At 28.6% G+C, this 23,602-nt stretch overlaps 3 protein-coding genes across 3 annotated transcripts; all 3 read right to left on the bottom strand.

The window, feature by feature from the left end:
- Positions 1-891: 891 nt before the first annotated feature.
- LOC130444444 (putative uncharacterized protein DDB_G0282133) lies at positions 892-3,037 on the bottom strand. Its single transcript, XM_056779571.1, has 2 exons — positions 1,492-3,037; positions 892-1,413 (listed from the first exon to the last, which is right to left on the bottom strand). Exons 1-2 carry the CDS (start codon positions 2,972-2,974, stop codon positions 1,100-1,102), a joined length of 1,797 nt encoding a protein of 598 aa, XP_056635549.1. The 5' UTR covers positions 2,975-3,037; the 3' UTR covers positions 892-1,099.
- A 5,051-nt stretch (positions 3,038-8,088) lies between these two features.
- On the bottom strand, positions 8,089-10,900 carry LOC130447148 (deoxynucleotidyltransferase terminal-interacting protein 1). Its single transcript, XM_056783828.1, has 5 exons — positions 10,633-10,900; positions 10,368-10,574; positions 10,071-10,286; positions 8,843-9,120; positions 8,089-8,778 (listed from the first exon to the last, which is right to left on the bottom strand). Exons 1-5 carry the CDS (start codon positions 10,687-10,689, stop codon positions 8,283-8,285), a joined length of 1,254 nt encoding a protein of 417 aa, XP_056639806.1. The 5' UTR covers positions 10,690-10,900; the 3' UTR covers positions 8,089-8,282.
- A 5,054-nt stretch (positions 10,901-15,954) lies between these two features.
- On the bottom strand, positions 15,955-23,018 carry LOC130452490 (DCN1-like protein 3). Its single transcript, XM_056791796.1, has 4 exons — positions 22,714-23,018; positions 22,127-22,260; positions 20,941-21,204; positions 15,955-19,983 (listed from the first exon to the last, which is right to left on the bottom strand). Exons 2-4 carry the CDS (start codon positions 22,203-22,205, stop codon positions 19,406-19,408), a joined length of 921 nt encoding a protein of 306 aa, XP_056647774.1. The 5' UTR covers positions 22,206-22,260; positions 22,714-23,018; the 3' UTR covers positions 15,955-19,405.
- Between the last annotated feature and the right edge of the window lie 584 nt (positions 23,019-23,602).

Below are 23,602 nucleotides of genomic sequence, written 5' to 3'. Positions count from 1 at the left end.
TTAAATGGTACAGGTTGTCTCTGTAAAAGTTACCATTGGACACGAGCCGCCCCTGGATTTCAGATAGTAGTGTATAATTATTTCTTCCGTCAAACATACTACATAGACATACGTAATCATTCATTAAAAATTCATAATGTTCGAATGTATAATTAAGAAATTATTGTAATATTTTTCTTATTTATTTATAAGATTTCTATTCGTCGGGTGAATTAATAAATCCTGTCTCTTACGTTCTCAATTTATTCAAATACCTTACACTACACTTAACTAACTTAAATAATTTATTTAAATTCTTCGATTACTTTCTATTTCGATCTGTTCACTCCGACTATTTATTATAAACTAACTAGCTGCGCTATACAAACTCCTTATATATACCCCAAAAGCATTCTCAAAGGTTCTAGAAAATAAAGAAACAATGTAAATAAACCGCCCGCTACCATAAAAACTTCAAACATCAAACGGGTTCCGGGTATTTCCAACGTACATCAAAGGTACAACACTTCCGCCAAATTTTATAATTCTATTACATCTAGGCAGGACCGGCTCTAGAGAGGAGTCGCGTTCGTAACAATATACTTAAATATAAGTTCTCATTTCGCAGTTTTTAAGTCCTATAACTCAGAAACGAGGGATCCTATGAGAAAATTTTATTTTTCACAGCATTATTTCTTGCATCATCTTGTATATTATAGTTCTGTCAATTTTTGATTACTTTCAATCCTTGGGGCTTTTTTGTTTCAATCAAATGAAGCTAAAAATTTTATATTTCGTCATATTATTTTCCTTATTTAAAATTTCCAGGTGTAAAATTTAGACCAAGTGGTATATGAAAAGATTCAACAGATCTGGGTAGATGTATTATTTGTGTTTAAATAATGGTCATACTTTGTTTCAAATACATTTATTTACGAATCATTCAACAAAAAATATATTGAAATTATTTAAAAACTTCAACATTTTATTAAAATCATTTTCAAGTTTATAAATTGATTTAAAATATAAGGAGAAATATTTTAAGCGGAACAAATTATTTAACTAAAATAAACTATTTATCTTTTTGAATGAATATTAAATATTGTATGATTTAGATTAATCAGATTTGTATTTTCCTCCAATCTAAACAATCGTATGTAACTCTAGGGCTGTTGGATTGTCTGAAGTCAATTACCAGCTGCTTCTGAAAACTCTTTGATATATCTTGAATCATTTTAGCATTAGAGTCAAAGAGAGTGTTTAGATCTAGATCATCAATATCTGCAGGATCCAAACATTCAATTACTTCCGCCTTCAACCTACCGAAAGCTTCTTTATTATGTACCAGAAATTCATAACTGTCGATTATTCTCATTAATAAATCACAAATTTCTTGATTCGATTGATTTATGTTTTCGAAGTCATCTGAAAAATCTTGCCACTTTGAATTAGTAATTACATTATAAATCAAATTATTCATTTTCTTATTATATGACTTCTGTAAAAAAGTACCTAATTGTCCAATCTCCTCAACATTTTTCTTCATATTATCTGGATTTTTGATCCTTTTTAGAATGTCCACACATTTTGCACCATTTCCTTTGATATCTTGATCATCAACAATATTCAAAAACTTGCTCATCATCTCACACAGGTTATCACAACTGTCCTGAAGAGTTGTTAAAGGGACAAATGTATTTAAACTGTTACTTTCATTATTACAATTATTGCTACTTGATAAATAAAAGGTTCTGATATTCTGTATCGATTTATCTGAATTTTGAGATAAAGTCATTACATTATTTATGTTTGAACTATTCAAATCAAATTTTTGTGAAGTTTCAATTATCAAAGAGCGTTTTGTCTCATCCTTTTTTTGAACAGTTTGATGTTCTCTATCTAAAATTTCCATCTCATTAATTTGTGTTAATTCGACAGAGTTTTCATAACTGAAAATATCTTCACTGTGATTGAAATGTTTTTCAGGAGACAGTTGGTTATCATTATTTTGAGTATTTTCCAAACAATCAGAAGACATGGAAACATCCTTGTTATTATTGAATAAATATTGCATAGGATTTGCATCTCTGTATGAAATATCTGAGTGGGTATCTTCAAGTACTGATATATTACCAGGACAGACATTAAAGCACAATTGCAAATTGTTCGGACTGTTATTTAATAGATGAGAATCATTTTTATAATTATCACTAGAATTACCTGGCAGCAAGTAAGAACAAAATGAAACTGATTCAACATTATTTAATCTCGACAGGCTTCTATTTTCTTCAGCTAAATTAAAATCAACTGCAGTCACTTCATAGGATTTATTAATTTCTGTTTCCGGAGGTATAAGCTGATTACTATAAATGCATTCATTTTTTTTAAAACAACTATTTTCTTCAATTGTGTCGATTCCACCAATAGTACACTGATTCAATGCACTACATTTTGATTGACGAATCAATTCTGATTTGTCTGTTGATTTATCAAATTCTTCTGTTATGCTTTTAAAATTTTGATTAGTCAACATATCACTGGGAAAAGAACAGGTTTGGTTATTATTATTTATTGGCAAACCGGTTGTTTTCGATTTTTCTTCAAAAGTGCCAAGCATTTGTAAATCTTGTGAAATTCCAAGGTGCTTAAAAGGATCTTTTGGATCTGAAGACATTGGAAGCTTGGTCATATGTTTTTCGAATATTTTATTACGTATATATATGATATTTAGAATGGATTTCAGTTTTTCTGTTCCATATTTAATTTTATATTTAACTGATGTACAACTAGCAATTAGTTCCAAATATTTGGTGATTTCACAATTTGCTAATAAATATTCTCCTTTCAAATGTAATTGAACTCTGTCGGAAATATCTTTAAAAATAACTGACATATTACATCGTTTTAATTTCTTATTATTCGATATTTGAGTTAAAGAACAATACCGGAAATTTGTATAAAATGAATTGCTCATAATAGTATTTCTTAAAAACATTCAAATTTTGACACCTAACCTAGAATGTAAACCACAAACTACCTATTTTATAGACGTTTCACAAAGATGGCCCAAATTTGAATCATTTTGTAATTATAGTTTAAATTCCTAGATGGATCTACTAGCATAACTGTATATCAAGTTGACGGATTTAGCACAAAAATGGATAATTAATTAGTACACATTGTACAGTTTCTCTTGATGATTCATTATCGTTGTGTTGTGCTCATGTTTTTGTGCCTCATAAAGATTTCAACGTTTTAATAGATGGTTGCCATCTATAAACAATACTAAATCAACTGCAAGGTATTTGTTAAGTTCAAGTGATAAAATTTATCAAAATTAGGTTTAATTACTTAATATGTTACATTTCAATTGGTTATTTTTGTATACAATATTTAATTCATTTAAAAATATAAATTTCTTGAAGTTTTATTTTCATCTTATTAATAAATAATAACACGATATGTAAAAATTATCTTTATAATTGAAAGATTTTCATATTACTCACAAAACCTGATTTGTCTACAGTTTACTTGCGTAAAGAGAAAAGTGCTCTAACAATAACTTTAATATTTTTCTCCTAACAAGATAACAACCAATAAGTGTCCAAATCTTTTTTTTTCATAATAATTTCCATAATTTCATCTTTTGGGATTGTGTATCTGATTGAAATATTACAAACAAAAACATAAATTTGAAAGTTTTATTAGTTGTAAGGTAGCAGTATGAACTACCTTAAAATAATTTAAATCACGCGCCTTTAATAAATTTTAATTTAATTATTAGAATGGAGGGTAGAGGTAAGGAGAACCATTTTGGTATTTTCTGTACATGAATTTCCGGTTGGTTTGGTTTACAACATAGACATAGTAATTACAAAGTTGCTTTCCAATTAGACAATTAGAGAACCCATGGGTACGCAATGCTTCGAACTCATGTATCATATTGTTGTTTTTAAGATCTGTTAGTCGAGCACAGTTGCGTTTTGCCCTTGTGACTCAAACACCACATAAATGATTGGGTTCAATGAGCTTCAAAATTGTGCTTTAAACAATTTGTAGAATTGACTTATGAGGGCATTTATTTTAAATACATTTGGATTTAATTTGTGATTGGTTAAAAAAAATTTTTCATTAGATTTATAGACACATTAAGAATATGCATTATTACTTAATGAAAGAAACTATAAAAAGGCCTAAGAAGGTGTGTGTATATATATAGTTTCAAAGGAGTGCTTCCATAATATTCGTATTGTATATTCAATTAATCAAGGATCTTGTATTTCATACAGAGCAATAAATAGATAAATAATTTGTGACATTTTTTCAAATCTAACAATTGACACAAAACTTAACGAAGTTTGTTCCATGAGTTTCGTACACAAAGTTCTTAATAAATTAGAAAGCAAGCAAAGAGTGCAAAGGATTTAAATAAATCGTGAACCATTCGGTTATTTATTTTATTTAAAAATATATATTACATCTATTTAAATACAAATGTATTTTATATAATATATATAGTGTAAGATCCGACTGCAGAATGAACAACCTGAGAGTAACGTCATGGCCGTCATATTTTTATAGTGCACTTTCCAAATAAAGTTCGTGAGGTAGAGTGTGTTCTTTAAGGTTATTTAAAAAGTGTTTAATTAGTTTACTATTGTGTAAAATGGTAATGTGTTTTGTGCCAGAAAGTATTTTTTGCAAAATTTATCAAAGAAAATACCAAAAAATCACAAATTACTAAACAAATAAATTATCGTCAACACAGTTAAAACTTTGTTTGGAAAGTAATCCCTGACCTACGCTAACAATGGTAGTGTGTGACGACAGTACTCCTGTAATCTATTAGTGCGCTTATCGTTTTTTTTACTAAATACAAAATTTTTATGTATTTTTATACATCTACCAAGTTGCCTCTAAAAATTTGGTAGCTAGTATTTTTAATTAAATTAGTTTTCGGGAAAAAATCTTGTTTTTTAAATAAAATATTGCTTTAATAACGGCAATCCATATGAAGATTCTAAAAAATCATGGTTGCCGTTGTGCCTCTCTTCGCAGAACGGTGTAAACAAATAAGATTTCGATAAATTTATACATTCATAACGTACATTTATAAATTATATATCAAATTAAAGCTAATTTTGTTTCTATTTATTGTCATATATGGTTGCCTAATTGAATCCGGTCACAAATAAGGGGTGCTGGCTGTTAAATATGATAAATATTTAAGGTAAGGTATCCTCCAAAAGAAATATCTTCTTTTTCAAAATGACGAATACAACAAAAAATTAATATTGGATTAAAACATTTAATATTGATTTAAAAGATAAGTAAATAAAACAAAGGTTACTTATTGAAAAGAAAATTTTATTGTGAAAGTACTGTTTGAAAATTTTATTTGATTTCGTTCAATTGTTTGATTGTCGTTTATATATCAATTGAGCATTTAAGCAAATTAAAAATCTAAAAATGTATCTTTATATTTCTGTAACTCTCATCTAAAAAGCCGAATAATCGATGGGTTGCCAACAATACTTTATAACAATGTATCCTACTTCATTTTTGGTAACTATACTTTTGCACACAAAAGTATATGAAAATACTTCATTTCTAACCTTTGCTGTGATGCGTAAAAAACACTTAACTATTTAATGGCACACATAAGTTAAAACGGATGATGGAAAAGATTTATAATTACTGAACGAAATGTTAGATGTCATATGTGATGTGAGTGTGACAAGACAGTAGACATTCTGTCATTTGTCATATATGTTACAAGTTACAAACGACGAAATTGTACAAAAATATCCGCTGTTTTTGTTTATAATAGAGGAATTTTAAAGTAAATATTAATGACGAGTGATCCTGATAGTTATACACCAACGCCAATGACTCCTAAAAAAGCTAAAATGACCAGTCTTAAAAAAGTACAAACCTGAATGGGAAAAACAATACAACTGGATAACAAGTGAACTTCAAAATAAAAGTAATGCGACGTGAATTTTACAATCAGTTCAAATGGCATTGGTTAGGTATGTAAATTTGGTAATGTGTACATGTATTGTTAATGCTACGTTTCTTTTCCTTCCATATAGTTATCTGATTTACATTTTTTAACCTTACATAACCTAATTCATTAATTTTTTATTACATCTTGACAAAAAAAGTCTCCAGTTGGTATATGGTGGTATGCTAGGAATTTGTACTGAATAGTTTTAAAAAGATATAGTTTTTCATATTTGAAATTTAGTTTCATGTTATCTTTTCAACATGAGCATGGGAAATTAGTTTCTATGTTTCAAATTAAATGTGTTATTTTAAAAATAATATTGTTACTTGTTATTATAATAGTGAAAAAATATATTTTTCATTGTCTGAATTAAAATAAAATATTTATATTCTCGTTTAATTCACATAATTGTATTTGGATAAAATTATATTACCAAATATTTTAATATTCATCATTCAATTGAAGAATAGGAAATTCAGTAATATTTTGAAAATGGTGATGGTTTAATATGATGGTGGTGTTTTCAGTTTATGTTTATTTCCTTCTGTAGATTAAGTAGTATCAAAATACCCAGAAACACAAGAAAAAAGCTGAAATGAACATCTGGTGCATTACAAAATTTCCTTACTTCAAATACAAAGTCACAGTGTTCAGGATCTAGTGATGATGAGAATGTGACAGCAGAAGAATTAGCATTGACTTTTCACACTGTGAAGCATAATTCATCTTGGATCGCATAAATAAATTGAACAAAATTTTATATGTAATTCCAAAATAGCCAATAAAATACGCATAGTAAGAACTAAAATGGAAGCTTTAGTAACTGAACTATTAGGTCCATATTCTGGGGAAAGTGTTATCAATAATTTAAATGATGAAGAATTTTTCTGTCTCCAGACAGATGGATCAAATAAAAAATATATTAACTTATTTCCTTTTGTGGTGCAATATTTTTGAATAAATGATGGAATCCAAAACAAACTATTATATTTTTACGAACATTCTAACGAATATTCTGATGGCATGTTAGAAACTGTTAAAAAGTCTATGGATTCATACAACCTGTCATTCAATCAAGTAAGAAGTCTCAGTGCAGACAACTGCAATGCTAATTTTGACATTCATCACTCATTATATACAAATATTAAAGAAAAAGTGCAAAATCTAATAAAAGGCAACTATCGTACACATTTTGTCCATAATACTATGAAACATGCTACTTGATTTGAGACATTGAAAATATTGCTTTAGAAATATATTCATTTTTCAGTTTCAGCTTGTAGAAAAGAGTAATTGAAAAAATTTGTTTCTGTAGTTGATAGTGAATTTCATGAAACGTCATATTGCCACTAGTTGCTTATCTCTACTTCCAGCTATTGATCCCCTTTCACTTAATTGGGCACCAATATGTAATTATTTTATAACTTTAGGTGATAATAATTGTCCAATAATTACACAAGAATTATTAAAGCTAAGTGATCGACAGGATCAGAAAATTGTTGAAATTTATCTACACTCTACAAGTCACATGCTGAATATATTTAATAAACTAATAAAATCTGGAAGGAATTGATGTAACTATACTGAATGTGTATAATATTATGGATAATTTATAAAACGAATTAGAACAATGAAAAACTGATTAGTACTTTGATTATGAATCAAAAATGACGTTACAAGAAATTGAAAAGTTATCATCTGAAACATTCAATACATTTATTTTTCACTATTTATTGATATGAGCTTCAATTATATGACAGTTGACAAATGGGAATATATACTTAAAAATGTATCTGATAGCTTACCAAATATAAAAAAAAATATTTCTTATTTAATCTCTGTTCCCACCACTTCAGCTTTCACCGAAATAGTTTCTTGTTATTTAAGGTTTATACTAGTTAACTTTGGTATGACAACGCGCACATAGAGACGCCTATGTTTTAGTTTTAGTACTTTTTATTTCGAGCTATACTGATATTTTGACCTCTGATCTACCACAAACGTTGTTCATAGGATAAAATATTATATATTTTGTGTAGGTTAATGGAAAATCAACTTGGTTGGTATTATTTTAATCTGAACATAATTTTTAGAAATACTTCCAGTAAATAATTGATCTTATTCCTCTTGTACATGTTACCACAAGAAATATTTATAAAAATCATATTTTCACATTGACAGATATTCTAAAACATTAATATGTACAAAGCCAATTTTTACATGATCTTATAAATTAATATAAACATTTGAATTTTGCAAATACTGATATTAAGATCTACTAAGAGATACTAGATTAAAATTCTTGTGAATTATCAGCACCATTCATGTTAGATAAATGGCCAGAGAGAATGCTGGAAATGACGGAACTGGTTAAATTATTGCTCATATCTGATGACATATTCAAAAAATCTGTTTTAAAAGATAATTCAGATTGGCTTTCAACTAATAATGCAGCATCGGATGGTGTAGCTGGTGCAGAATCGACTAATATACTTTGAGGGGTAGAAGAAATGGTATGATCATTCTGATCATCAAAATTGTCAACATTTGCCAATAATTTTCTCTCATTTCTCACATATTCAATAAAATTTTTTATTTTTATCAATAAAAATAGAGGAACTTCAAAACCTCTCAGCTCATGTAATTGCAAATTGGGACTATTTCTGTATTCTTCACTCTCTGTCAATTCTTTTATGTCTTCTAAGAGCATCAGATAAGCTTTTCCTCCACTTGGCGGCATCAAGTTCTTTGAAGCCAACCATTCTTTATCTTCTTGATCACCAGAATATCTTCAAAATAAAAATATACGGATAGTAATAAATAATTTGTAACAAAAATTTTAATTAACCTTACCTCACCAAATTCGGATGTCTAACATACAAACGTCCTCTAGTTTGGCCGTAACCTAAAACTTTATTAGCTCTGGCGCCCATTATAAACAAAGTATTCCCCCGAACCCTATCTGGATTCCATTTAGGGCCGTCTCTTTTCAAAGACAACTTGCAGCTGCTGTAGTCTGTTGAGTGATGAGTTTTGTTTCTATGTCTCTTAACTGCTGGCATCATAGCAAATGAAGGTACTGTTTCAATTTCCATATCTCCTTCTTTTCTCTTGTAATGACCAACAGGACTCTATATATAATAATTATTTTTATCTTTTTGTCAAGTTTTAATGATGTTACAGAAAAAGTTAAAAAAACTAGATTATACTAGAATTATGAAATTTAATTGTATCAATATATCATTTATACAAAATTCCTATCCACTATGAACAATGTATTTTACTTCAACCTTTTTTGGTTTGAGATGTTTTATCCAATAACTGTGAAGTTAATGTATATTACTCCACCACTAGGTAAGCTTCTGATTTTTTAAGTAATAAATGATATAAAAATACGAGTTTTAACATGTGCATGGGGATATACGTAGTTTTTTCAATGGTTTCAAGGGTGGTAATGACAGTCCACCAGAAAATACTATTTGGGAATGCATTTTAAACACTTTACTTAAAAAAGAGACACAGTACTCAAATAGTTTGATTGTCCCTATTTTAATTTAAGATAGAATACCTGTTTAATACCTTTTGGGTGATTATGAAAAACTATAAACAAAACCATTTGAGTAATGTAAAATCAGCATGATATAAATGCATATCAAAAGAAAGAGCATTTAAAACTGAGCAAAATAACACCACTCTCATCTCTAGCTCAATAAGGAGCCAAGCATTCATTTAATTTCCAAATGTTTTTTACATTTTTTTGGTTGATTTTGGGAAACTACACATAGCTGTAATTTAAACCATTCGAGATATTTTGAAAAAAAAACTTGGCATTTTCCTTAATTTCTATGAGAACAGCCTTCAAACCAAATTTCATTAAATTCTGAGGGAGTCAGGAATGACCCCAATGTTTTTAATTCGGTATAGTTACCAATTACCTACTGTTCCATGTCTAATAAATTACTATTGTTGATACGACTTTTTTACAAACAAAAAAAGTATTTTATGTACACAAACAAAAATATCAAATTTGATTACATAATAATCAGTACAAAAGATGAGCTTTTGCATAAAAATTACTTACTGTTCTTCCAAGTCTAAGATCAGTAAGGCTAGCTTCAGATTCTGCTTCACTGTGACTATATTCATAAGGTGAACTGTCTCTGGAATTTGGGCTCGCTGTATACATTACTTTGGCTTCCTCTAGCATTTGTTTACAAACATCTTTTATATGTTCCTCCCCTACACTATCTTTACCCAAATTGTTTCTTATATTATTAATAGCAGGTTGAAAAAATTTCTACAACACAAATCGATGTAATGTAGTCTGAATAGAACTAACTAGAATAATTAACGACACGTTAATTGTAATGATATATACCTCTACATATTTCTTCAATACATTATCTATATCCTTATTAATCGCATTTTGTAAATTCTTTCGTAGTAGGTCTAAGGATTTAGTTGGACTTGTAATACTGTACGCTCTTCTGTAGGATGGGATAGTTGACTTTGACCCATTTTTCATGGACAATTGACTAGCAGCAAGATTCATCAGGCTTATCTGTCTCATGTTGAATGTATTTTTCTAAAGGAATAAATCAATTCAGATTTATTGAAATTAATGTATATACTTTATAATTTACCCATCCAACCATGTTTAACTTTTCCTCTGTTTGCCCAGGAGCAACAGGGGGTATCATTTTTGCTCGTTCCGATATTTTTTTGGAATAAGTTACACTTCTATTGAAACATAACGTAATGGTACACTTTTCAATATTTAAATGTTTATAATTATATTTATTTATAATTTATGTTGATTTTACTATTTGAAAATTTTTATTATTGAATATAATTTATTTGTTTGTTTGATATTTCTTGTCAGATTGCCTGTCATTTGTCACTAGAATTTTGAACACGATACAATACAAACTTATCAAAATCTACTCCAGGGTATAAAATGAAATTCGAAAATTTTTACTACTAAATACAAAAAAAATCTACGGACAATCAACCAAGTATTTGCTTTAGTGTCCCTCTGGACAAGTAGATCACCTATCAGTTAATTGTGGATCCTAGCCAGAACTAAATTTGTAACTTTATAGCTTTTCTGTGTTCATCGATTTCAATTTTGGTTGTTTTAATAATTATGAACAGTTATCAGAGATCTACCAATACAAACATATTGGCTGTGACCGATTACTCCGTTTAGTCGAACAGCCGTGAACGTGATTACTTTCCGAACACCTAGTTACCACTTTCCGATAAGCCTATGATAGAATAATGTGCAGAAATGTATGTTGATGGTATATAAAGTTGAACTGTGACTGGCATTTCACTTTGATGATTGTAAATTGTCATGTGATCGATAGGGAAACATCCACATTCTGTCAATTTGTGGTTATGAGTTTTTTGTAGTTATCTGTTAAAAATAAAAAAAAACGCTAGTTTTGCGTTTGGTAAGTAATAGTATAAGTCTATCAAAAATATACAGGCTTCGTAAAATTATACTTCATGTTTTCAAAATAACAACTATTTATATATTTCAAAACCAAATTTATATTATTCAATAGACATTATCTCTATTTGATCTTCTAATAAACTATTGCTTAACGGACAACTACAAACTGACATCATTATGAAAAAATCATAACATTAAACAATAAATAACACATTAGTTTTCACATCATTATGTATTTATTTTGAAGTTACATAGTAAACAAAGACCAATTTTTATTTTGATGTTCTTACTAGATTTATACCTGGCTTATTGTACTTATTAATACTCCTCAGAATAAATATCCATTTAAACAGGGTGCTCTATCTAATTTTTTTTTGAAATAAGAAACCATATATTATATAAATTTTCTACTGTTATGGAACAGATTTCCTGCTTTCCACAATTTAATATTATCTTTTATAAACAGTATCACCAGACTTTATTTTAAAATATATGCTATTTTTGGGTTTATTTGATAAGGTTCTGTAGTATTAATAATTAAAGCTGTTTTACCAGCCTCAATGATTAGAATTGTTTCTGTTCATACTATAATATATATACTTTATATTGTCCACTTTTTTGTGAAACCAATAGAAGTATCAAGGTCTGACAACATAATTGATACATGTCAAAATAATTTGTTGATATTTGTCTAGCCATTTAAAAGGTAGGAAAAAAATGATTATATTTTCTCTAGCTGTCTGCAATTTATTTTGTAAACCTACTTTGTGTGTCTCTCATCTGATGTTCTCTTTAATCCAATTTATATACTCATGCTTAACATTGATCCAAATTTATTTTCACTCATTTTTAACGCACATTTTTTACAAAAAAAATGAGCTATTATTAGAGTTTTGTTCATCCCTATGTTCCTAGCAGTGATATTTCTTGACAGGAAGCATATAGCAAACTAGGTTTTTTTTTGCGTTTAATTCCTGTATGTCTGTAGATGTGCAAAATGAAATAAATTTTGGGCATTATTCAGAAAAAATTAGTTTTTTTACCTGTTATGGTCTTTATCAAAATATTACTTGACATTGACAAGAGAATTATATTAATTAAAACATCACCTGCAACATGAATATCAAAATAGAAATTTAGAACTCTGTTTTACCACACTTTTTTTGTTTTAGTTCACTAGAAGCTGATTAAATTGTAAAATTTGTTTAATTAAAAACTTAGTCTAACTGTAAAAATGCGTATAGTCTCTCACGCCGAGAATACGACGACTTTTTTACTTGTTCTAATATTTGATGTATATTCTTAAAAATATATAGAATAATGTCATATTTCCCATTTTTCAATCAATATTTTAATAAAATTATAAGTGAATCAAGCTAGTTTTAGCATAGTAAATTAACTTTTTGATTTCTAAACACTCAGTAACTTTATAATATTCCTAATACATTTCATGAAACAAAAAGCTTATAAATTTCTTACAGATTCCAATGATATGGATCGACCTGGTCAAACAGGATATATGGTACTAAATGAAGATGGTGCAGTATTATTTTCATCTGGAGAGCTGGAAAATGATGAGAAATTCGCAAATTCCATAATGGGACTACTAAATCTTTCTTCACAGATAGATTTGAATAATTCACCCAAAGACGGATTTAAGAAACTCTCAATTACATACGAAGATCATTGCTACTTGATTTGCTTGTCTAATAGAAAATTCCACATAGTCAAGAAAAAATTGCCACATTTTTGAAGTGAATTAAATTAAAATATCTCCAAATGAATGTTATACTATACTTAACCAAAATGAAATTTATGCAGATGATTATTTTACTTGGTGGTATTTGTTTTTCTTTATACCAATTGTATAATCTGTTGCATAATTTTTAAGCGTGAATGTTAATATTTGATTCAGTTGTCTTGAAACTTATAAAAATGAAATAATCTACAATACAGTATAGGAACAATATAGCAAAATTCACAAGCTGCTTGACATATTTTATGTAGAAAATACAAACATATTAAGACTGTTACAAAAATATAAATGTTATTCTTTATGAATTTTTATAATTCAGAAACTCAATATGTACATTTATTTATCTATGTGCTTCTTCAAATTTTCCATAGAAGCATAATATATGTTTGTAAAAATTTGGTAAAATGTAATATATTGTATTAAACAATTATCAATTGTAATCACCACATTATTTTATATCTGCATGTAGAAATGTGCATTCCAAATAGTTTTGATATTGTACACTTTAAAATATATGTATTATAAATTATTTTGTTATATTTTGTTAATATCCATGAAAGAGTACTGAAAAATACTCTTTTATAGCATTATGTGCAAGAATACACACCCAAGAATCTTTATGTGCCAAACTTGTTAGTAATGGGATTGAGAAAATTATTAAAGATTGTGACAATCACAATAGGTCTTTTCACATATCTAACTTTTGTTTAACCTGCCCATCTCATTTAAATCAAAAAGTAGATCTGAAAGGGATGCAGGCTATTACATTGTCAAACGTAAAGAATATCTTAACCACCTGTCCAAGGAAAGTAGAAAACGATGACTAGACGCTATAAAAAGAGTAGATTTAACAGAAGGAAAAGTGAGTATGCTCCAAGCACTTTATTTCAGTTAAGTGCATATTATTAATAAACTATTACGTGCTTTACAGCAGACGAGGAAAAATATTTTCAGCTAAATACAGCAGTCCATCCTCTGCTTCTTTTATTTGAAAGAAACCGGTATATCTGAAGGATGCATGCAAAATAATAAAGATACTAAAAAATTGAGAAGATACAAAATATTATGAACTCTAATGTAGAAAATGTAATTGAATCAGGTATTGTTGAAAGATCATGGGCTCACGAGAACAAACTTTTCAGAAGAGCTAGAAAATTTAAGGTCATATGATGTGTTTCTTATGTAAATATTAAATAGACACATGTTGTCATGTATTTTGAATAATAAAAAATGTTTACATTTTTTCAATAAATAGCATCTTTGAAAATTCGAAATTTTGTAAATTGTATTTTTTTATTCTTCATAATCAAAACATTGGCGATCTCTGGCATATACCAATTTCATGGTCTGGAGTGGTGTAATTTGAAAATGTAAAAGAGAACTTCAGTGAACTTGTTTCCTTAGCATACTTACAGGAAAAATAAAAAATATGGAGCTTATCAACTTTGTGGAGTAAATTCTCAATAATCAAGTCAAGCGCCCTTATTATGTTAGTAAATATTCCAAGGTAATGGCATATTGTAAGTGAAGGATGTCGTCCAAAAAAATCTTTCCACATAAGTAAGTTTAAAAGTGTATAAACGAGGCACCAGATGAGAATTACTTGATGGTTAACGTTGTAACTAATCTCGCAATTATTTGGAGCCTATCTGCTTGATGAATTGTATAATTTATTATTTGAATATATCGAAATAACAATTAAATCATTGGATATTCAACTTCCTAAGATGACAACGAAAGTCAGCCGTTCTTTCTGTTTTATTGGGAAATATGTGGACTATTTGCGTACGCCCTTCTGATATCAAATATCGTCGTTTTTTAAATAAAAAAAGGACTGTCATTGGTATAAATACATTTGGGAAATGTTTCTATCGCTTTCTTTTTTCTAACTCTCAAAACCAAAGCAATATGTGGACCACTTTGTAGATCCTCCTCTAATTTACTAGAATAATGAGGAGCAAATATTATTATGTAAAAAAACTTGGTGGATGGATCATTCCATTAGCAAGTTCGAATTTTTGGAACTGTTGGTGATATTCATACTGAACACACTATTTTCATTATCACTACACCAACACTGTCTGACGCGCGTTTCGATAACCAAGTTACCTTCCGTCTCTGAAGACGATAACTTGGTTATCGAAATGCGCCTTAAACAGTGTTTTTGTAGTGATAGTGAAAATAGTGTGTTCAGTATGAATATGACGTCACGCAATATGGCGGCTTGACTGAAATGTTTAAACTACCTACAAAACTTTTTTTGAATTTTCAATAATTTTTTCCTCTATAAATATTGATCAAATAATTAAAAAAATTATATATAAACTATTTTTTTTCTCAAACCATGCAAGCACCCTATTTAATGTTATAAACATCAGAATTTTAGTCTGGAAACTAATCTCTCTTGAGTACTTGTGATATATTTTGAATAAACTTGAGAAATTCATTTTTTTCTTTCACTTCTAGCGTTTCTTGGTATTGGTATACTTACCTTAACTTTAATTGCCGTCGCCTTCTTGATAAGGAAGCTGCTTAGCTATTGATTCTGGATTAGATGTCCAAAATGCTAGTCTTTTGATTTTTCACACATCCTTCCTATATCTAATGGTGGTAAATGCAACCCCCACTTGTTCTATATTACAAGAATTTTTTACAAAGTACCATCAGCTTCATCCACGCTTTTAAAGCCAAGTCAGAATAAAATATTTTGTTTAAAAGATAGGAAAACGGTAGGGTAATTAAACAGAATTATTTAATTATTTATTTTTATTTACATACATAAACATTGTTAATTTTATGAATAAATAAGTATTTCCTTCCACTCTTCAAATAAAAATATAAAAGATTTGACTGTTAATCTATAAAATTTATAGAAGTATATATTTCATTGTTTCTATACAATGAAATATATCCAAATTTTAAGATCATCTTATTATGTACCTAGATTAAGTTAGTTAATTCTACGAACCCAAGATTAGAACAAAGTAGGTACATAATAAGAATCATTACAACATATGAGCAAACAGGTGATTTAGTTTTTGATGTAAAGGTATAATAAAATTTGGGGTTGTCGTTAAAAATTTTTTGCGACACCATCTAAAAAACTTTTTGTTGATGGAAATTATTATTTCAAATTTAATAAGATACTTTCAGAGAAAAAATTATTATACCCAAAAATTAATTTAGATCGCGTAGTAGTACGTGTTTTGAATCAAAAAAAAATTCCCAGTGTTTTTTCATCAACAACAAGCTTCTTAGAAGGCATCGCAAAAAATTAATCTTTAACGATCACCATAATAAATTTATATATTGTTGCCAAACAATAGGTACAATATTTTCAAGGCTTAACGTACTATAAGCACTCTAATTTCAAATAAAAGTTTCCTTATGGTTGTTTTCTAAAAATCTACGTTAAGATAGTAAAATTGAAAATAATAGATTCAAGGCTGGTTGGTGTTTGTAAATTTCAAGAATAAATACCTCCTGCTTTATATCTTTTACTATATACATTTGACCATATATTTTTTATTTGAAAGAGGGTGCAATAGCATAACTTTTTTGGTTGATGTCTTGGTGATTTCTTTTGAGAGACGCCACTTCGAACTTGAATCTGTGAAGTCCATTTACATTTATATGGAACCATCAGCAAAAAACGCTCTACTGGGATGACACCAATTCCCTAAAATTGCTTCAAAATTCTTTACAGTCTTCTGATGACACACTTGGATCCGCAATTTACACAGATATTGGTGCTTGGTTCTTTAAGGAGAATGATGTCTCAGTGAAGACAATTCAGACCAGTATATAAACATGTTTCAGGAACATGGTTACTTGAGTTGGAGTTAGGGGACAGTTGGTTACAAGACGATGCAATGGCATTGATGATTGTTCTAAAAAAACTACAATGGGTTTTGCTTGAATGTTTCTTGGGCTATTAGGTCTCTCTGGTGCTCCGACTGATTCAGTTAGAATCAGCAGATACCAACCGTACAATTTTCTCAAACATCAAGAAGCAATAGTTGTTTTTGACAATGGACCAATGATAACCAACAATCTGAAAGAAAATAAAAATATGCCATCATTATAAAAAACCAAATTTTATTCGATCACTACAATGGGATTTACTTGAATGTTTCTTTTGGGCTATTAGGTCTCTCTGCTGCTTCAGTTAGAATCAATCGGAGCAGCGAATACCAACTGCACAATTTGCTGAAACATCAAGGAGTAATAGTTATTTTTGAAGATGGACTAATAGCCCAAGAAGTTAATGGACAATTAATACAATGGGTTTTATCAAGTATTAAGAAAGTTAAACTACTGTACCCTGTGTATTAAATATAAATCTACCTAAAGTGTTCTCTTGCAAAGGTTAATTATATGTTTAAAATTTACATTTGAAAATAGAGCTCTCAATGACCTAGTTAAATTATTTGAATGGATATATGTAATTTAAGTAGAATTTTAAACACATCGTCTAAATATTTTATGAGATATAATATTTGTTGTTCTATAATTTAATTTTTCTGCATGAAAAATGACCATATTGAACATTATTCTGTAATGATATGCAGATCTAAAGATATGCCAAATTGTTTTTATTTATGAATACAAAACAGTCGCGAAATTGCAAAATCTTCTAACCAAAGTTAAGATTTCAAAGAAATAAATTCAATCATCTTTTAGAAAAAAATAGACATCTCTGTGATTTGTTAATAAAATCAATACAGAACTAATATTAGATTCAGGTGTAGAATTCAAAATATCTAGTCTTACTATAACTTACAACATTAATGAAATATACATGTGTTTGTTTAGAGGTAGGTTAATTTGTTTTTATTTTTACATTTACAACCTACCTATGTATATCAAATTTTCCCACCAACCAACTCTCTTCCGCGAAAATAGGAAATTTTGGAATAAATAAGGTCATTTTAATAGGTATTATGTTTCTTCCAGTCTCCGAAGACGATAACTTTGTTATCGAAACGCGCGTCAGACAGTGTAATTGTGAGTGTTGGAATAATGGTAGTGTAAACAGTGTGAATGAATATGAACTAACGGTTTCAAAAATTCCAATTTAGGTATAAACGTTACTCTCAGCAAAAGCAAAACAAATCTAATATGTACTTTGTAAATCATTGTTAGAAAGCCTACCACATTTGTTACTAGAGGTGCTGGTGTGGAATTAAGTTTCCAAAATATTACTATGATAACAAATTAGACAGCTATAAGTCAAGACATCACTAGCTGCTTGTTTTCAAGTGGTAAGCATAAAATTGACAGTCCTCTTAATAACTTTCTGATATTTAAAATTGTTATACCACAGTTACATAAGAAATTCAGTATTTTAATATAAATTTACTAAAACCTGCGTTATCTATTGATTAATAAATATGTTCATTATATTATCCATTATTCATTTGTTAGTTAATTATGAATGGTAAACAACTATTTGATTGCCTGGATTCATTGGAGAAATTTGAACTTGGTAAAAAGATAAGTTCTTATACATTTCACAAAAGGAAGGAATTTGTGACTACTCACAATACCAAATGTGATTGACCATCAGTCATAAATAGTCACCAAGTTCTTAAGAAAAGAATTAACTACCTCCAATACAGATTATAACGTTTAGCACCCTTATAGCACTTGTTAAATAGATTTACAATTTTTATTAATAAGCGATGTGTTCAATTCAACATTTGTATTATAAAAGTAATTTAAAACAGCTACAATCATATCACAACATATCATTTGTATATTTATATACAAAATACTGTATTCAAAGTGCGAGGATTTCAGTTTACTTTGCAAGAGATCCGCAAATTTAAACAAAAAGTTTTATTAATAATAAATGAGATCTGCGTATTATTGTTTACCACATTCTGTAGTTCAATTAGTAGTCTACCAAGTACTAGAATTCATAAAAGTACTTATGTTTTAGTACTACTCAAGTACTCATTGTCTGAGGTGTAAGGTTCTTGAAATTTGATGCAACAAACAACCAAATCTTCTTATTTTTCTATTTATATACCAATTAAAAGCTCCGTCAATGCGTTAAACTAGTTTTTTGTTTTTTTTTGAATAATAATCTTATGAAATATTTTTCAACCAATTAATTATAGTTTGGCAAAATAAAATAATCCTCACAATTTGAAAATACTTAGGCAGTTTGCTCATGATAAAGTTTACAAAGAAACAATCAATCTTTTGTGATGATAAACCCATCAGACTCCTTTTCTATGTCCTTAGAAATATTCTGATTAGCTTGATCATTTTCATATTCAACAAAGTCGTCAAATAAACTTGGCCAAGCTTCGTTATCATCATAGCAGCTCAAATCATTGCCTACATGATCAGCAAAATTAAGAAACATATTCCATGTGTCTTTTGGTATGCCTCTAATTATTTGGTGGGTTTCTAAGAAATTAAGCCACCTATTAAGAATCGGAGGTTCCCTTATTGTAAAAACTAATTTCCACAAAATAATTGCCATGTCCGTTGGTAAAATTCGTTGCCCTGAAAAGGAATCCAGTCCAAAACGGAAAGTGAAACGATACAAGTCTTTGAACTGTTCATAGTTATTTTCAACTTCACTAACTAGTTCCGGTAAACGTATCTGGATTGACTTTATTGAATCGGCACGAATTGATTTAAGTCCGTTTATAAATTCTGAGCGGGTGAAACAGCACATTTGCTCTGCGTTTAGTTTCCATGCGAGTACTAGTATCTTGAAATCATCAGGAGATATAGATAAGTCTTGACACAATTGTTCTATACCTGTAAGTTCAATAAACAAATTATTTCTATGAATAATGAGAAAACAAAGTCACACATTTTTTTGACACCAAACAACTGGGAAACAAGTTTAGACATATTTGTATGCTGTATCTAAGAACAAATTAAGGAAAATATGTTTCATTATTGTTAAACATTTTGAAATAAGATCATTATTAGTATTAATTATGTTCTTGTAAGCCTAATAGCCTTTTACCAATTTTCTGAAAAATTTTAAGCATTTAAGCTAATTTCTCAAATTTTGTATTCTTACTAAGAGAATGACACATAAATATTAGAAATAACTATATGGAATATAACTTTCTCAAAAAAAATATTAATAGGTGGTTGGGAAAGAAGAAAAACAAATTATTGTAAGAAATATAGAACTACTGAATCATATTAATTTGAGTGAATAAAGTTAAAGCTACCTTAATTTTTTTTATTTTTAATGTTTTAATGAACAACATTGAAATATTTTTTGGTTCCATTGACCTTTATTACAATATTTGGAATATAGAATATATAAAACAGTATTCTTAGTAGTTCTTTTTTGTCATTGATAATTTTCTCATTTGTATGTTCATAAACCATTTAGCAGCAAAAATTGATTACAAATCCTTATTAGAGGACTTCATTAAATCGAAAAGCCAAAGAACATTACTTTTGTAAAAAATTAAATCACTCAAGCTAGAAAATAAAGTCTTTTTTCCAATCTATATGCTTTTTAATAATCTCCCACCATTCATTAATATTTTTTCATGATCATGATTAGGCATGTTGTATTAAATCATGTTTGGTAAGATTTATTAGGCAGATCGTCAAAACAAAAAAGATAAATTGAAGATGAATACATATTTATATATGTATTCATCATAAACCAAAAATAAATATAAAATGATAATATAATAAAAACACTAAATGGAAAATGAAGTGTAACTTAATTATAATATGTCTTACCTTCTGCAAGGATACAGTCTTCACAACTATCCTTATATTGTTCAAATAGACTAATTAACTTTGATTCTGAAGGTTTACTTTCAGAGGTACCCATGATCGGGGCGGATTTAGAATAAGTTCTTCGACTAGACGGATAAAGACGGCTAATGGCAGTTACTTCAGGAGGTGCAGATAAGTGGTTGCCATTACTTAGTATTGTTTCTGGAGGGGCGGTAGGAGCTGGTACATGACTCGGTGCTGGATATAACTGAGCTTCGGTCATTTCTGGAAAATTATTAAAACTCAAATACTATGTAATTTATTATACAATTTGAACATGGGACGAAATATATAGCATATGACTTTTATACTTTTAGTTTTGTTTTTCAATTTAGTGAACAATAGTGACAATGTGTTTTTTTTTTAATTTATGACACATATTTAATTTAATTGTGTTTAAATAGAATGTATTTTAGTTTTTTTGATAATTGATTTGTCTAAGAGAGAGCTATGTATGTATTTTTTGGCTTTGATTTTGTTGAAGTGTTGGTTTTTATGAATTTGGCTTTGAGAATATTGGTTAGATTTTAAAGCAGCTTCTTCTTTGTCTTTGTAACATGGATGACCATATTAGTAGGCTTCTGGCTGTTCATTGCCAGTAAGTCTTCCACGGAAGACAAAGTCCTGCATTTTCACCATCATTTAGGTGGTCTTCCCTATAGTCTTCTTCCTTCTTAGTTGTTCATTTTTGCGTTATTAACAAGTCTACATGCAACTAAACAGTTGTCAATATAGCATTTGAAAAACAAAATATCCACTTTTTTGATACTCTTTCTTCTACATACTCAATTACAATTTATGTTAGACAGGAAGAAATTGGATATCCTATTATACAACTATTTAGTTATTCCAAGAAATTACCACTTTACTGAAAATAACTATTAATTTGAATAAATAAAATATAATTTCTTCTAGATATTCATTGTAGTTAAGGGAATTTGAGTATAAATCTGTATTTCTATGAATAATCTTTTGAATTGAAAATAATGTTCTCAAGAGAAGACCATTTGTAAAGCATCTAACAAGCAAAAAAAAGAAGTTAATATTTTATCCAAATAAAATGTGGCTGAATGCAAACTAATCTATGTTGGAAAGATGTAAAAGCTACAGGTAGTGATTTTATTTGCCTCAATTGAACCATACTTACCTTCTTTATTTTTGTGGTTGATTGAGTCGTCTGGGGCCATCTGAATGGGCTCCTTGAAGCAAGTTAGGCAATTGCCCATTTGAGGGTCCCAAACTGTACCTCCTCCGTCCTGCTTTAGAATTACTTTGCATTGCCTAAAATATAGCAAATCGATGATAAAATTTACATTTTTAATTAATTTTAATTATACATATTTGGTCAATCAGCAAATATTCTTTTATTAATGTAAATTTTTTGTGGCTACTGACATAACGCTTCAATTCTTTATAGAATATAAAAAGAAGTATCATGCTTCTAAACCTTAAATTAATGATGTAAAATAAACTTTTTTTGAATACCACTTTAGCATCACAAACAAAACTGATTTGTTCTTTGTATTTGATAGACATATTTACCATTAATAAAAACCAGAGAAGAAATTCCATAACCTATACGTAATAAAAAAAGTAGTTGATCTTTACCAATTATTTCTTTAAACAAAACTGTCAACGTGTACTTCTTAAGTAAACATAAATAATAACAATTTAGCAAATTTTAATCAGGAAAACGGTATTTTTAAATTTTATGTGAATATTATACTATATTACCTCAAAAAATTCCTTCACAGACTGAAACCAATTCTCCAGTCAACTACAAATTATTGAATCTATATAATATGGCACTATAGTTACTGTACTTTTCATTGTTTAATATTCAGTTTAGTAGAAAACTAAACTAATTTAGTATATTGAAAAATAACTATTTACAAACATTTCAAAGCTGTGAATACTTAATTATTGTTATTTTAGATGAAAAGCCATAATAAATTTGTTTATATTTTATAACCACTGTCCCCTGAAGAGCAGAATGACCCGTCATCCGTCATTAATACTGTCAGTGTCAAATATAAACTGTTTTTAGGGTCCATTGACTTCAGCATTGTACATCCATGTTCCGTTGTCATGTAATGTCTACAATTATAATGGTTTGTGTTGAAATCATAAAACAATAGTATTCAAGGAATATAATATGATAGATCAAAAACATAAACAATATGAGAATTTTGATTTTCGTAATTTACAAAATTATTTCTTCTATGCTATAAACATAACAAAAGATTACCCGTTTTGCAAAAAATGTAAACAAATGGTAACGAGAGACGAAAAAAAAAATGTTGAATGAATCAGGTTAATTTCAACGATCGAATTATTGAAACTCATTCAATATTGTATTTTGTTAATTTTTGTGAATAAAGTTTTTTAAAAATAGTTTTTCGAGAGTAAAATCCTCAATTGGCGCAGTCAGTAGGATTCGTGCTGTCGTGAATTTTTTACGATTTGTCGCAATAAACAACTCCGTATTTTTATAAGCAGTATAAAGACCTACGATCTACAAGGGACAAGAAATAGGCCTCAGAACGCCTGTACGTGCTAAGTTCCTTATTTTCTTGTATTTTTCCTTTTGAACTCTATCCTTATCTATAACTGGGGTAAGGAA

This window comes from Diorhabda sublineata, chromosome 1 (genome assembly GCF_026230105.1).
Source record: "Diorhabda sublineata isolate icDioSubl1.1 chromosome 1, icDioSubl1.1, whole genome shotgun sequence".
Classification (NCBI taxonomy): Eukaryota; Metazoa; Arthropoda; class Insecta; order Coleoptera; family Chrysomelidae; genus Diorhabda; species Diorhabda sublineata.
This window is presented reverse-complemented; position numbering and strand designations above follow the sequence as displayed.